The sequence below is a fragment of the Elephas maximus genome, chromosome 4, assembly GCF_024166365.1.
Source record: "Elephas maximus indicus isolate mEleMax1 chromosome 4, mEleMax1 primary haplotype, whole genome shotgun sequence".
NCBI classification, from domain to species: Eukaryota; Metazoa; Chordata; class Mammalia; order Proboscidea; family Elephantidae; genus Elephas; species Elephas maximus.
This window is the reverse complement of record NC_064822.1, coordinates 84,210,693-84,227,683: the sequence shown is the minus strand read 5'-3', so window position 1 is coordinate 84,227,683 and position 16,991 is coordinate 84,210,693. Positions and strand designations below refer to the sequence as shown.

Here is a 16,991-nt window from a genome sequence, read left to right as displayed (position 1 = left end):
ACTTGAACAAATAGAAAGTGAGCAACAAAAGAACCCATCAGCCACCAGAAGAAAACAAATAATAAAAATTAGAGCTGAACTAAATGAATTAGAGAACAGAAAAACAATTGAAAGAATTAACAAAGCCGAAAGCTGGTTCTTTGAAAAAATAAACAAAATTGATAAACCATTGTCTGGACTGACTAAAGAAATACAGGAAAGGAAACAAATAACCCAAATAAGAAACGAGAAGGACCACATCACAACAGAACCAAATGAAATTAAAAGAATCATTTCAGATTATTATGAAAAATTGTACTCTAACAAATTTGAAAACCTAGAAGAAATGGATGAATTCCTGGAAAAACACTACCTACCTAAACTAACACATTCAGAAGTAGAACAACTAAATAGACCCATAACAAAAAAAGAGATTGAAACGGTAATCAAAAAACTCCCAACAAAAAAAAGCCCTGGCCCGGACAGCTTCACTGCAGAGTTCTACCAAACTTTCAGAGAAGAGTTAACACCACTACTTCTGAAGGTATTCCAAAGCATAGAAAATGACGAAATACTACCCAACTCATTCTATGAAGCCACCATCTCCCTGATACCAAAACCAGGTAAAGACATTACAAAAAAAGAAAATTATAGACCTATATCCCTCATGAACATTGATGCAAAAATCCTCAACAAAATTCTAGCCAATGGAATCCAACAACACATCAAAAAAATAATTCACCCTGATCAAGTGGGATTTATACCAGCTATGCAAGGCTGGTTTAATATCAGAAAAACCATTAATGTAATCCATCACATAAATAAAACAAAAGATAAAAACCACATGATCTTATCAATAGATGCAGAAAAGGCATTTGACAAAGTTCAACACCCATTTATGATAAAAACTCTTACCAAAATAGGAATTGAAGGAAAATTCCTCAACATAATAAAGGGCATCTATGCAAAGCCAACAGCCAATATCACTCTAAATGGAGAGAACCTGAAAGCATTTCCCTTGAGAACGGGAACCAGACAAGGATGCCCTTTATCACCGCTCTTATTCAACATCGTGCTAGAAGTCCTAGCCAGGGCAATTAGGCTAGACAAAGAAATAAAAGGTATCCAGATTGGCAAGGAAGAAGTAAAGTTATCACTATTTGCAGATGACATGATTATATACACAGAAAACCCTAAGGAATCCTCCAGGAAACTACTGAAACTAATAGAAGAGTTTGGCAGAGTCTCGGGTTATAAAATAAACATACAAAAATCACTTGGATTCCTCTACATCAACAAAAAGAACACCGAAGAGGAAATAACCAAATCAATACCATTCACAGTAGCTCCCAAGAAGATAAGATACTTAGGAATAAATCTTACCAAGGATGTAAAAGACCTATACAAAGAAAACTACAAAGCTCTACTACAAGAAATTCAAAAGGACATACTTAAGTGGAAAAACATACCTTGCTCATGGATAGGAAGACTTAACATAGTAAAAATGTCTATTCTACCAAAAGCCATCTATACATTTAACGCACTTCCGATCCAAATTCCAATGTCATATTTTAAGGGGATAGAGAAACAAATCACCAATTTCATATGGAAGGGAAAGAAGCCCCGGATAAGCAAAGCACTACTGAAAAAGAAGAAGAAAGTGGGAGGCCTCACTTTACCTGACTTCAGAACCTATTACACAGCCACAGTAGTCAAAACAGCCTGGTACTGGTACAACAACAGGCACATAGACCAATGGAACAGAATTGAGAACCCAGACATAGATCCATCCACGTATGAGCAGCTGATATTTGACAAAGGACCAGTGTCAATTAATTGGGGAAAAGATAGCCTTTTTAACAAATGGTGCTGGCATAACTGGATATCCATTTGCAAAAAAATGAAACAGGACCCATACCTCACACCATGCACAAAAACTAACTCCAAGTGGATCAAAGACCTAAACATAAAGACTAAAACGATAAAGATCATGGCAGAAAAAATTGGGACAACCCTAGGAGCCCTAATACAAGGTATAAACAGAATACAAAACATTACCAAAAATGATGAAGAGAAACCCGATAACTGGGAGCTCCTAAAAATCAAACACCTATGCTCATCTCAAGATTTCTCCAAAAGAGTAAAAAGACCACCTACAGACGGGGAAAGAATTTTCAGCTATGACATCTCCGACCAGCGCCTGATCTCTAAAATCTACATGATTCTGTCAAAACTCAACCACAAAAAGACAAACAACCCAATCAAGAAGTGGGCAAAGGATATGAACACACATTTCACTGAAGAAGATATTCAGGCAGCCAACAGATACATGAGAAAATGCTCTCGATCATTAGCCATTAGAGAAATGCAAATTAAAACTACGATGAGATTCCATCTCACACCAGCAAGGCTGGCATTAATCCAAAAAACACAAAATAATAAATGTTGGAGAGGCTGCAGAGAGATTGGAACTCTCATACACTGCTGGTGGGAATGTAAAATGGTACAACCACTTTGGAAATCCATCTGGCGTTATCTTAAACAGTTAGAAATAGAACTACCATACCACCCAGAAATCCCACTCCTCGGAATATACCCTAGAGATACAAGAGCCTTCACACAAACAGACATATGCACACCCATGTTTATTGCAGCTCTGTTTACAATAGCAAAAAGCTGGAAGCAACCAAGGTGTCCGTCAACGGATGAATGGGTAAATAAATTGTGGTATATTCACATGATGGAATACTACGCATCGATAAAGAACAGTGACGAATCTGTGAAACATTTCATAACATGGAGGAACCTGGAAGGCATTATGCTGAGCGAAATTAGAGGCAAAAGGACAAATATTGTATAAGACCACTATTATAAGATCTTGAGAAATAGTAAACCTGAGAAGAACACATACTTTTGTGGTTACGAGGGGGGGAGGGAGGGAGGGTGGGAGAGGGTTTTTTTATTGATTAATCAGTAGATAAGAACTCCTTTAGGTGAAGGGAAAGACAACACTCAATACATGGAAGGTCAGCTCAATTGGACTGGACCAAAAGCAGAGAAGTTTCCGGGATAAAATGAATGCTTCAAAGGTCAGCGGAGCAAGCGCGGGGGTCTGGGGAACATGGTTTGCGGGGACTTCTAAGTCAATTGGCAAAATAATTCTATTATGAAATCATTCTGCATCCCACTTTGAAATGTGGCGTCTGGGGTCTTAAATGCTAACAAGCGGCCATCTAAGATGCATCAATTGGTCTCAACCCACCTGGAGCAAAGGAAAATGAAGAACACCAAGGCCACACGACAACTAAGAGCCCAAGAAACAGAAAGGGCCACATGAACCAGAGACCTACATCATCCTGAGACCAGGAGAACTAGTTGGTGCCTGGCCACAATCGATGACTGCCCTGACAGGGAGCACAGCAGAGGACCCCTGAGGGAGCAGGAGATCAGTGGGATACAGACCCCAAATTCTCATAAAAAGACCAAACTTAATGGTCTGAGACTAGAGGAATCCCGGCGGCCATGCTCTCCAGACCTTCTGTTGGCACAGGAACCATCCCCGAAGACAACTCATCAGACATGAAAGGGACTGGTCAGCGGGTGGGAGAGAGACGCTGATGAAGAGTGAGCTAATTATATGAGGTGGACACTTGAGATTGTGTTGGCAACTCTTGTCTGGAGGGGGGATGGGAGGATAGAGAGAGAGGGAAGCCGGCAAAATTGTCAAGAAAGGAGAGACTGAAAGGGCTGACTCAAGAGGGGGAGAGCAAGTGGGAGTAGGGAGTGAGATGTATGTAAACTTATATGTGACAGACTGATTGGATTTGTAAACGTTCACTTGAAGCTTAATAAAAGTTATTAAAAAAAATTATAGTGAGATACAACTTCACCCTTATTAGAATGTCAATGATCAAAAAAACAGCAGGTGTTGGTGAGGTTGTGGAGAAACTACAACCCTCATCCATTGCTGGTGGGTATTTAAAATGGTACAGCCACTGTGGAAGACAGTTTACTGTTCCTCAAAAAGCTGAACATAAAACTACCATATAACCCAGCAGCCTCAAGCCTAGGTATATACCCGGAAGAAGTGAATGCAGGAATGCAAACAGAAACCTGCACACCAGTGTTCACCGCAGCACTTTTCACAATATCGAAAGGGGGAATTCTTTATGGTTATAGTTTAAGCATGAGGTAGAACTTTGTGGTAAAACCAACAAAACAAAAATGATGTACAAATTTAGCTCTTCATTACATTAAGGATCATCAAAACTTTCAGGTGTGAGGAATCCCCTCATTTAGAACCAATGGACTAAATCAAGTTCTCTGAATCTTCCCAAGTTCCTCCTTTAAGCCCTGAGGTAGTACTGAATGCTTCCCACACACCACCTCTCCACCAAGCCACAAACACTGATGCCGATCTGTGTAAAGGATATTACGTAGATATACATTGGAAAAACTGAAACTCTGAAGGTAATTCCACCAAGCTACAGAGTGGTGGAAAACTCCAAGAAGCAACTTAAAAGCAGATAAATAGCATGCAGTGATCAAGGTGAACCCAAGTACTACATAAATCAATGCTTACATAATGGGATGTTACTAGGGGAAAAATAGAATAGATGCTGGAGTAATATCTCCGATTAGGGCATTGGGACGGAAACTTCAGGCCTACTGGGCTCCATTTGTAATAAACTGATTCTACAATTCATAAGCAGCAGGTATTACTTTTCTATTGCTTCCACAACAAATTACCACAAATTTAGCAACTTAAAATAACACCCACAGATTACCTCATAGTTCTGTAGGTCAGAATTCTGTGTTGGCTCAGCTGGTTTCTTTGTAGAGTCCCACGATGCCAAAATCAAGGCACTGGGCTCTTACCTGGAGGTTCTGGGGCAGGATCTGCTTCCAATACCCAATATATATATATATGTATATATCTGTTGTTGTGTACCGTCAGGTCAATTCTAAGTCATAGCAATCCCATAGGACAGGGTAGAAGTGCCCCCTAGGGTTTATGGATGCAGATTGCCACATCTTTCTCTCACAGAGCAGCTGGTGGTTTCAAACATATAACCTTTCGGTTAACAGCCAACCACTTAAATGCTGCACCACCAGGGCACACTATGCCCCCGCTCTCTATCTTTTCCCCTTCTCCCTATACACCCCACACACAAATATACACTATATTTTCTACACACATGAATTAAAACTTTGAAAGCAAATCTTTAAAAAATATTTAAAAGAAAATATGATATAAGGGCAGGGAAAGTTTTCTTATTTGGACACACAAAACAAACTGTAAAGAAAAGATTAATAAATTTCACCACGATAAAAATTTTTAAAGTTTCAACTTCTAACATCATAGAGACATCATAAACCAAACCAAACCCATTGTCGTCAAGTCAATTCTGACTCATAGCGACTCTATAAGACAGAGAAGAACTGCCCCACAGAGTTTCCAAGGAGCACCTGGTGGGTTTGAACTGCCAGCCTTTTTTGATTAGCAGCCATGGCACTTAACCACTATACCACCAGAGTTTCCAGAGACTTCGCAGACAAAGTTAAAAGACAACCTCTTTCAGAAAATATATGTATACATTAAAATATTATAAATATACAAATCAATTCCAAAACCTAAAAAAAAGAAAAAGTTGCTGTCAAGTCGATTCCAACTCATAGTGACCCTATAGGACAGAGGAGAACTTCCCCATAGGGTTTCCGAGTAGCGGCTGGGGGATTCAAACTGCCGTCCTTTTGGTTAGCAGCTGAGCTCTTAACCACTGCTCCACTAGGGCTCCATAAGGAAAATGACACTTAGATTAATTCCCATGTCCTAGGTCACTCAGTGAATGTTATTGTTTGTCCTTCTGCCTCATTCAACTAGTAAAACCTCAAAGTGGTTTAATCCAACTGTTCAACTTATTTAAATCCTATAGACACCCTGGCTGCTGAGTGCTACTAGAAAGCACACACACGTATAGAATACTACCTCCAAGAAGATGAGTGGTCTGCAACCACACCTGGGCCCAACAATTCTTCTTCATAAGCCTAGGCTGTAGGTTCTGCCATTCCCTCAGTGATTGCTTCTCAAATCCCTGCCCTATATCTCCAGACTCCCTTCAGTTGATGATCTTTGAAAATAGGGTCATCAGGGAGAACTGCAATGTTTTCCTGCTTCACAGGCTCACTGATAGCCATGCTTCTTATTGTTCCAGGCAACCCATTTCAATGAAGTGGGGCCCTTCTCCCATATAAAGTGAAACCCTGCTTCTTCAGGGTCTCAGTCCATTCATTATCCTTTTCTCCTATAACGCCAACTTCTCCTTCGAGACTGCTTTTTCCCCTCAAACATGTACATATCCTAAAGTGCTACCACCTTAAAAACGGAAAAACAATCCTCCTCCAGCTTATAACTCACACTGCAGTCACAGCTAAGCTTCTGGAAAGATTATGTCACTAATCCTCCCCTCTTATTCACTCCTCAACCCAATGTCATCTCCTTCTGCTATAGGCTAAGATGACCATTGCCCCTCCTAGTTGGTAAACTGAGTGGTAACTTCCCAGTCTTTGACGTTATTTGTCTCTGACACATAAGCCTTCTTTCCAAAACTCCTCTAGTTTCTTAAGTCCACTGTTTTCCTTCTACCAGGCTTGTTGCTTGTTTTAAGTCTCTTTTTCATGTTCCTTTCCCTTTACCCATCTCTCTGATGTTGATCCCTGGGAGTCTGTCTTTAGCCCTCTTTTGTTCTCATCACACCCTATTTCTATCACCCAGGAACTGGTTTTCAATAACCATTTGCTACACTGATGACTGCTACGTCTAGATCTCTCACCTAACTTTCCTGCTGAGCTTCAGACCCATAGTAACAACTATGCACAAGGCCCCAAAACCCGTTGCCTTTGAGTCAGTTCTGACTCATAGAGACCCTATAGGGTTTCCAAGGCTATAAATCTTTACAGAAGCAGGCTGCTACATCTTTCTCGGGTGGAACCACTGACGAGTTTGAACCGCCAACCTTTTGGTTAATAGCCAACTACTTTAACCACTACACCGCCAGGGCTCCTTACAAGGCCCCAAAGGTACTTCTAAATCAACATGACCCCCAGTGAACTCATTATTTTGGCCTGTTGTAAATTTAGTCTTCCAACTGTGAAATCTGTTTCAGTGAATTGCATCATTATTCACCTCTCTGGCCAAGTCTGAAACTTTCATGTCTTTCTTCCTTTTGTTTCACACCTTATCAGTATCTATATTCTATTGATTCAACCTCTTTAGTGTCTTCTGTATATGTTTCCTCCCCATCTCTATTGCTGCTGTCTTCATTCGGGTCTCGTCATCTCTGTGGGAAGCTATGACAACCTCCTAATTGGTTTCTCAGTCTCCAGTCTTGCCGCCTCCTAACCATTTTCCAATATACTTCCAGAGCAGTCTTTGAATAATTCACACCTGGCATTGCTTCTTCCTTGCTGGAAGTCCTTCAAGGTCTCAACATTTCCTTCCAGATAAAATGCAAACTCCACAGCATGGCAACAAAGCCCCATATAATCTGTCATCCTCTTTAAGCTCCTTTTTCCTTACTCTCTATCTCATGCTTAAACTATAACCATAAAGAATTTCTTGCAAGACCTGTAATAATTAATGCTTAATTTTTTTTTTTTTTATTGCATGATTCTGCACTGGGTTTTTTTTTTTTTTTATTATTGCATAATTCAGAGCCCTAGTGGTGCAGAGGTTAAGAGCGCAGCTGCTAACCAAAAGGTTGGCAGTTTGAATCCATCAGCCACTCCTTGGAAACCCTATGGGGCAGTTCTACTCTGTCCTATAGGGCTGCCATGAGTCAGAATTGACTCGATGGCAACAGGTTTGGTTTTTGGTTTACTGCATGATTCAACCATTGCCTACACATGTGATATTCCGCTTCTTGTTCCTCATATCCTTACCAACACTTGAAATCTTCAGACTTAATCTTTTTCAGTGTGATGGGTATAAAATTGTACCTCATTATTTTGATTCGTTTTTCTCTGATTATAGGTTGAATAAGGCCACTCAGTTTTCCTCTTCTGTGAATTGCACTCTGTGAATTTTGTCCACTGTTTTATAGTGTTGTTTTGCATTTTCCTAACTGATTGATTCATTAGGAAATTAATGAGTTCTGGTGGGGATTATAAATGAGGTAATATAGTATTCCTCAAACTTTTTTACTGTGGCTTTTACTAAGAAATATGTAGGTTTTTTTTTTTTTTTTCTGAGTAATGAGTTATTACAAATCCATAATCCCTGCCCTGAAATTTTAGGAGACTTATGTGTCTCCTGGTAGCACAATGCTTAAGCACATGGCTGCTAACTGAAAGGTCAGCAGTTCAAACATACCAGCAGCTCCATGAGAGAAAAAACCTAATGATCTGCTTCTGTAAAGATTACAGCCTAGGAAACCCCACGGCACAGTTCTATTCTGTCATATAGGGTAGCTGTGAGTCAGAATCAACTCAATGGCACACAACACCATATGTTTCCAAAATCAGACTTTGGGAATTTCAGGAAAGCATTATTGCCTAGAACACATATTATATAACATTCTTTATAATCAGCTCTTGGGGTGGCATCAAGATAAAGTATTAATTTTTCTACAGCAAAACATGAGTATTCACACTAACCAAGAATGAAGATTATAAATAGCCTCACCTCAGTTTCAGGCTAGGTTTCACCACCAAAAAAACTTCAAAGACCTTCAAAGAAAGTCAGATTGTGCTTCAAATGAATTTTTTTTTAATTGGTTTTATAGAGCTTTTTGGATTTTAGAATTGTGGATACAAAATTGTGAATCTATATAAATCGCTTTAAAAATTGCCTGGCATGTAATAAGTATTGGTTCTCATCATTGGTAGTAGTATATTTAATTTTAGAAATCTTGTCCTTGACCCACAGAAGTGATTTCGTGATCTCCTAACACTGTGGGTCCCTGCTACATATTAAACTCTCAATACATATCAGAGGAGAAAATACCATCTTATATTTGTATGATGCTTTAATTTTTCAAACTGCTTTCAAGCATATAGTTGTTATTCATCTTCACAATAACTTTACCAGAAATAAAGAAACTGGGTTCTAAATAATTTAACCTACCTCTTTAGCTACTTTTGAGAGGTTCATGTCTCAATGGTTTTATAATAAACAGTAAGAAATTTAAATAACTATAATCACAGTTTCCTACAGCATTTATACCTTGACACCTAGAGCACATTTTATGTTCTCTTTAATGATTTTACTTCAGAATTTTATTGCACGGTAAAAAAAAAAAAAACATAACTAAGAGAGCAAGCCATTTCTCTTAGGTTATAAAATACACTATTTCTACATAGAGCTTGTCCAAGAGAGCATATAGTTTTAGGAATAACTTCCAAAGGATATTTATTATGCAGTTCTTAAAGCAAGCTAATCGCTGAAGACATGCTTATCTGAAGGTACCTTATAATCTTTGTGTTTTATTCTCCAGTGCTCTTGGACATATTAAAATAGCCGATGTGAATGTCAATGGTTTATTTGTGAGGCTTATCAACTCTTCCCGTGACAAAGAATTGGAGATTGGAGATCATATTCTCCAGCAGAACTTGAATGGCCAGACAGTTGCTTCGTACAGATTCCTTCCAAAAATTATAATGCAGGCCAATTCCACAGTAACAGTGAGTATAAGCTATACACACCGTGAACTAGAACTGCACAGGGAAAACCTCGTTTACATTGTCAGACAGCGGCTCAGCACCAGTGTTCATCGCTAGATCTGTACTGAAAATGTGACTTTTTTTGTTGTCGTGGTTGGTGAATTGTGCCACTTTGTCCATCTTTGAGCTATAAATTAATATCTAGAATTAACTTGCCACAGCTTTCTTCAGTTTGGTCTGCAATACTTTTTGCTTTTATGACTTAGCTATTAACATGAAAGATCATAAGCAAACATAAAACTCTTTTGAACTCCAGCAGCATTAGTATTAACAGACTATTTTCTTACAGGTTTGGGCAGCAGCATCTGAAGCAAAGGACCAGCCCCCCTCAGATTTTCTTTGGAAGGAGCAAAACAAGTTCAGAACAAGTCCGAATTGTACAACGATTCTGTGCAAACCTAATGGTGAGGTCAGTGACCAGTTTTTAACAATTGTTTTTAATATCATGGGTAGTTCTGTTAATATTTCCTCTTATGTTTCCTCACTCAATTATTTTCCATACTCAAAAGCTTGGATAAAAACATCACTAAATACCATAATACATCAGTCGTATTGACAGCACCCTCTCTCTAGTGTCAAAAGTGCCAAAGAGTTACATGCTATTTGGCAAAAGTAATTTTGATGTCCCATATTTCTAAGAAACTATTTCAAATTTCAGAGTCAAGGATGTATTTTATTTGTGCTAGGTAGCCTGAAGAGCAACATAAGAAAAAAAGGTACTACATAGAGTCCTCTTCTTAACAATTTGTTATTACTCTCTATTCTAAGGGCTATACTAACTGCCAGAAATACAACAGAGATTAAGACATGGTATCTCTTCTCAAAGGACTGATATTCCAATGAAAGAGTTTGCAGTCTAAATTGTAATGATCTTATTTTATTCACTATAACACTAAGTGTATTAGTAATGACATTTTGAAACTCTTTCCCAACATTTGACATTTTGTATTTTCACTTTACCTTTTCCTTGGTGTAGTATTAGTGTAAATTTATACCTAAAGGCACATCAGTAAAGTTTAAAGGAATCTCTTTTTACAGCTATAAAAGTTATTCCTTTTTCAAAACCATTCTTAAATTTTTCTTAAATATCTGCCTTTTTGTCTTACCATCAATCTTACTGTTATATAACTACTAATACCACAATATGTCATTCAGAATCAATATCTCTCTGAATTTCTTTCTTTTTTGCTAATTATAACTGATGCTTAGATGGGCTGTGTCTTCAGAGTAGACTTGACTAATATATTAAGAGCCATTTCATGTGTTATGGCTTTCTGTGAGAATGAGAAGTTATTGTTAGGTGGGAGAACACTCATTAGATGTAATCAAGCAGCCTTCACTCACTTACCTTTAGATCAGTTTGTGGGCTCCAACTGAATTTTATAATACTTCTGATAATTTTCACTAATGAGGGAAATGAGGTTATACAATTCTAAGTTATTCACTTAGCCTAATTAGCAAGACTGAAGAAGAACTGATGCATTTGAAATTATGATGTTGGTGAACAATGTTGAATATACCATGGACTGCTAGAAGAACAAATAAATCTGCCTTGGAAGAAGTACAGCCAGAATGCTACTTAGAAGTGAGGATGGGGAGACTTTGTCTCATGTACTTTGGACATGTTACCAGGAGGGACCAGTCCCTGGAGGACATCATGCTTGGTAAAGTAGAAAGCAAAAAAATAGGAAGGCTCTTGATGAGATGGATTAACACAGTGGCTGCAGCAATGGGCTCGAACATAGCAATGATTGTGAGGATGCTGCAGGACTGGGCAGCGTTTCATTCTATTGTACGTAGGGTCGCTATGAGTTGGAAACCACTCAACAGTACCTAACAACACTTATCAAAACCCAGAAATCATTAGCAAACCCCAGATTGGGATTGAGGCATTCAAGTCTCTGAACTGCCATCACATGTATGCATGCATTTATCTTTTCTGCAAACCTGTTTAGGGTGTCTGTTTTGTACATGCACTGATGCAGGCCCTGAGTGTTGAGCCAAACAGATTCAGGTACCTGAGCTCCTAGGACTTACATTTTAGTAAATTGTCATGCCCTGCAACTGAATTAGACTTTGTACTTAGACTGCTCCTTTTACCCAGTGGTTTCAACCACTTTGCATATGTAGGATCAGTTCATTTCTGCAGGGTGATGTAAGCACAAATAATTTTATTAATGTAAGTAAGAATAAACCTAGTCTATTGACTCACATAGAAAATACATATATTTAGTATCTGCTAATCGTTGTACTAGGTCCTGGGAAAATGAGCTTGACTGTTATATGATTCCTGTCCTCAGGAAGCTCAGAGTCTAGTAGTGAAAACTGATGAGTAACAAAGAATAAATTATACAGTAAAATAATACTTTAATAGAAGCATGTGCATAAAGCATGCCAGCCCAGGTCAGAGAGATCAACTCTGTAAAGGGGAGTGTCAGGAAAAGCATTAGAGAAGAGGAGACTCCTGCTAAATCTCCAGGTTGAGAGAGAGTCACTGACTGATCTGAACCACTATGGCCTTGCCTCTTTCCACTGCTCTAGCTTACCTCTCCCCATGCTTTTCCTTGCTCTCTGCTCTTGCCCTCTGCTCTTGCCCTCTTTTATTTCCCAGTACTTAGCCTGCTCCTTCAAGCCTTTGTACACACTCTTGCCTCCTCAGAGACTCTCTTTCCTACCTTTTCAACCTATTAAAATCCTACTCACCCTTCAGAACTTAGCTCAAGGCTTTTCTTTCAGGTTATATCCTATTAGAATACCCTACCCTATGGTAAAGCCTAATAGTGATTTTGAGGATGGCACAGGACCGGGCAGTGTTTTGTGAGTCGGAAGCAACTTGACAGCACCAAACAACAATATGATAAAGCAAGTGGCATTGTTTAATTTAATTGAAATACTTCCATCAAGTCAACTTAAAACAGTAATGTAAGCCCAGAGTTCTCCTTTTTTTTTTTTTTTTAATAAATTTATTTCCAATCTCACTTCAGTGACAGTGGATCTCACTATCTGCATTTGGCAGCTAGATTTTCCTTGAAAAGACAGCTTGCTGCATTCCCACAGACATGCTGAAACACAGACAAAGGCAAGGGTTCATCATGACCCTAGACTTGCTTTCATAGGAAATAATCCATATCTTGTAGAAAAAGCCACAAAGCCTGCAATCTTCTGTCTAAATCAATAGCCAGTCCTACAGATTAGAATAGATCATGTTTCTGGAGCTGAATAATACTTCTATTTTTTTAAGATGGGGCAAAAAGAGGTTGTATTATGAGTCACTAAAATAAAATGAAGTGTGACAGGCTGCTTTTGGAGCCATCTTATCACTGACATGCAATAGTTAATAGTTAATACATCTACAAGCCAGGCACTCCTTGGAAACTCTATGGGGCAGTTCTACTCTGTCCTATAGGGTCACTATGAGTCGGAATCAACTCGATGGCAGTGGGTTTGTTTTTTTTGTTGTTGTTTTTACAAGTCCTAGTGGTGTAATATAAATGTGGATTTTCGTACCACCTGCCGTGAGTTAACTTGTTGTTGTTGTTAGGTGCTGTCAAGTCAGTTCCTACTCATAGCAATCCCATGTACAACAGAAGGAAACACTGTACCATCCTCACAATCATTGCTTTCTTTGAACCCATTGTTGCAGCCACGGTGTCAATCCATCTTGTTGAGGGTCTTCCTCTTTTTTGCTGACCCTCTACTTTACCAAGCATGATGTCCATCTCCAGGGACTGGTGCCACCTGATAGCTTGTCCAAAATACATGAGTTGAAGCCTCGCCATCCTCCCTTCTAAGGAGCATTCTGGCTGTACTTCTTCCAAGACAGACTCGTTCATTCTTCTGGCAGTCTATGATATATTCAATATTCTTCCCAGGACCATAATTCAATTATATAATTTTAATCACTGAGATCCTATGAGTCAAGGAATTTTTTTTAATAGGGATAGATTTTTTCTTACCAGTTACATTTTGTTGTCCTATAGGATTTGTAGCTTCTATATGACATGTCAAAAAATTAATAGACATCTTATTTTTTTTTTTTTCAGTCCCTGATATGTTCCCAACACAGTGTTTTCCATTCAGAGATGCTGATCTGGCAAAGATCACTCACTTTTGTGCTCACTGAAGGGCTGTTCATATGTACATTGTCTCACTTGATTCTCAGTAATGTTTAAGTATTTTACAAAAGAGGAAATGGTGCTTGGAGAAGTCCAGTGACCTCCTCCATATCAAATGATTAGTAAAATGGCAAAACTAAAATAAGACCAGATCCTCTAACTCCAAGAGTTTTTGTATTGTACTAAAAAAAAATGTCTACAAGGCTCATATGGCCAACATTCTAGAAGTGAGAGTAAAAGCATTTTATTTCATCACATTAGTCATCATTATTATCATTGTCACTGTTATCAAATATTTTCAAGTCCCTATAATATAGGGAAAAGTAAGGTATTGCTCTTGTCTAAGAAAGGCTTACAATCCAGTTGAGGGAGACTATACCAAAAAGTCAATAAACATATTTTCAACACAAATGGTTATGTTTGAGCTGCTGGAAGAGGAGGATCTCTAACTGAATATCTGCAGCAAAAAGGATTTTCCTGATATGATCCATGAAATTGAATTTCTTAAAAAGAATTTCATCTTTTTCTTTCTTTGCTGTAGGCCTATCCTAACTGAACTTGCCTTGTGTTGTTTTTTTAAAAAAAAAAAATAGGTCTGTTTAATTTGTCAAGCCAAGCAGAGGGTTTTCCAACAGTTATAGCATAAAGCCCCCAACCTTTATGAAAAAAAACAGATCACCAGAATGAGTAAAATGTTCGAGCACACTCCAGTACTTAAATTCTTCATTAACTGACTGCAGATATAATTGTTAGTCCCTGTGCAGAATTTTTCTGGGTTATTTTTGTACATATGTGTTGTACATAAGACACATACTCAGGAGAACAAAACAAGTGCCAGCTCTAGTGGTCAAGCTTACAGGCCTCTCTAACACTGCCACTTAGGATTCTAGCCAGGAGAATGTGCCTTCTTCTCTGCCTCTACTTCTCCTGTCCATTGCACCATGCCAAAAAAAAAAAAAAAATTATTGGGTCTTAAATATTTAAAATTGAACTTCTTAATAATAATTACAACTCCTTTGCTCATAGTTCGTTATAGTTAATGAAATCCAGTAGCTTAACTGAATATCATAACACCCTCAAGAATCAGTTCTCCACCAGCACCCACATAATCCTACCTAAGAGGACGCAGTCCAAGACAGTGACTAACCTAGCTAATGTCATACACCTTATAATTTCCAGAACTGGAAATGAAGGCTAGAATTTCTTGTTATATCCCTATCCATATACAGTAGGCTAGTGACATTATACAGCTTGATGATGAAATTATATTGTAATAAACCTATTACATTTTTTAAAAAATCTATCTACTGCCAACAGTATTTGATATTTATGAACCATTTTTGCTAGGCTATTGCCTGGTACACTCCTATTCACTGGAAGCAAGCATGGGCGAAATTAGAGACCGACATTGAATTTAACAGATGCTCAGTGGTAACTGCAACACCTCAAAAGAACATGTTCCAGTGGCCAACATCTATAACTAAAGAAAAACAAGATCAACAAGGCACCACACCATGTCAGATGGAATACATTCAACTTGTTATTAAAAGGTAAAAAGCTGTTTGTTTTTTAATTGAATCCTTCCCACAATTAGTAATTGAGCTATCAGTTGAAAATGATCAGGTGGCAAGTAGGTATTGATGAATAGATAAATCAATAAAATACAACCATTTTAAATAGGGCCCAAAGGAAAAGCACAGAAACAGAGTGAGCAGGAAAAAAAAGGCTGACAGTCTTCATTAGGTGGTACTGTGACCCCTCTTGCCATTTTGCTTCTCCCTGGCACTGCTGTTAGAGGCAAGGCTGTGAAGAAGAGACATTACTGTATAGTTAGCAGTACTTAGGTAGAGGGAGAGGTGCATCATCCAGGAATTTCATGGTCCACTCATCTTGGATCAATAGCTGCTGTGGATGGAGGTACTGAATTTATATTATTTATTTGTAGGCAGATGCTTGTGACATTACAATAAAAGTTCTGCCCCCGAGGTCTGGGAAAGCCATATTCTCTGGTCTCAAAATGCTTTCACTTTAATTGTACCTTCATCCCTAAAACAATTGCATAAAATTCTTTTTGGGTTTAACTTGGGCCTTTTTTTCTTTTCTTTTTTTTTACAGAAAAAAAGAAATCCCACCAACCCTTTTCCCCACTCGCAGTCCTTGGTGTCACAATCCTAATGTCCCTGGACATCCTTACTGTCCTCTGACTAAACTGCATGATATATGCAGTGCTGGAAGACACTCCGTCAGAGAGCCCAGTCCTCGGTCATCCAAGCCTGATCCAGCTCCAGGTAAGTCAAAAGGGATACATATCCAGGGATGGATTACCCAACAAGCAAGGTATGCAAGGACTTACTTGTGCTTACTTACTAATCCGTAGTGCACAATTTTACCTGTTTTTCACATCAAAGATGTGATGAAATGCATGTGAAATTGTGCACTACAGATTAGTAAGTAAACACAAGAAAGTCCATGTATACCTTATTTAATGTAAGCCTGTGTGTACCTTGCTCATTGCGTAATCCACTCCTATTTATTACAGTGGAGAGCAATGTGTGTGTGCACACCCATGTGTGTGTGTTGAGAGCTGGGTACAAAAGGATTAAATGGTAAAATTTGCTAAGCATTAAAATCTCTCCATCTCCTTAAAAATAGATAGCTCCTAAAGCAAGTTTTTTTTTTTTTTAAAGCAAGTACCCCCTATGCGCCTGTCAGTTTGTTATACTGTAGGGGCTCGCATGTTGCTGTGATGCTGGGAGCTATGCCAGTGGTCCTCAAATACCAGAAGGGTCACTGATGGTGAACAGGTTTCAGCTGAGCTTTCAGACTAAGACAGACTAGGAAGAAGGAACTGGCAGTCTACTACTGAAAAGAATTAGCCAGTGAAAACCTTATGAATAGCAGCAGAATATTGTCTGATATAGTGCTGGAAGATGAGCCCCTCAGGTTGGATGGCATTCAAGAGACAACTGAGGAAGAGCTTTTTACTCAAAGCACAGTTGACCTTAATGACACGGATGGAGTCAAGCTTTCAGGACCTTCATTTGCTGATGTGGCACAACTCAAAATGAGAAGAAATAGCTACAAACATCTATTAATAATCAGAACACGGAATGTACAAAGTATGAATCTAGGAAAATTGGAAATCATCAAAATGAAATGGAATGCATAAACATTGAT

At 38.5% G+C, this 16,991-nt stretch overlaps 1 protein-coding gene across 30 annotated transcripts in view; it reads left to right on the top strand.

The window, feature by feature from the left end:
• Nucleotides 1-16,991, top strand: part of LMNTD1 (lamin tail domain containing 1) — a 504,435-nt gene that overhangs the window by 468,255 nt on the left and 19,189 nt on the right. For all 30 annotated transcript variants that reach the window (XM_049882678.1, XM_049882672.1, XM_049882674.1 and 27 more), the window contains 4 exons: nucleotides 9,474-9,660; nucleotides 9,989-10,108; nucleotides 15,162-15,364; nucleotides 15,930-16,102. In XM_049882678.1, coding sequence (XP_049738635.1) covers nucleotides 9,474-9,660; nucleotides 9,989-10,108; nucleotides 15,162-15,364; nucleotides 15,930-16,102 — 683 coding nt within the window. The remainder of the gene's footprint in view (nucleotides 1-9,473; nucleotides 9,661-9,988; nucleotides 10,109-15,161; nucleotides 15,365-15,929; nucleotides 16,103-16,991) is intronic.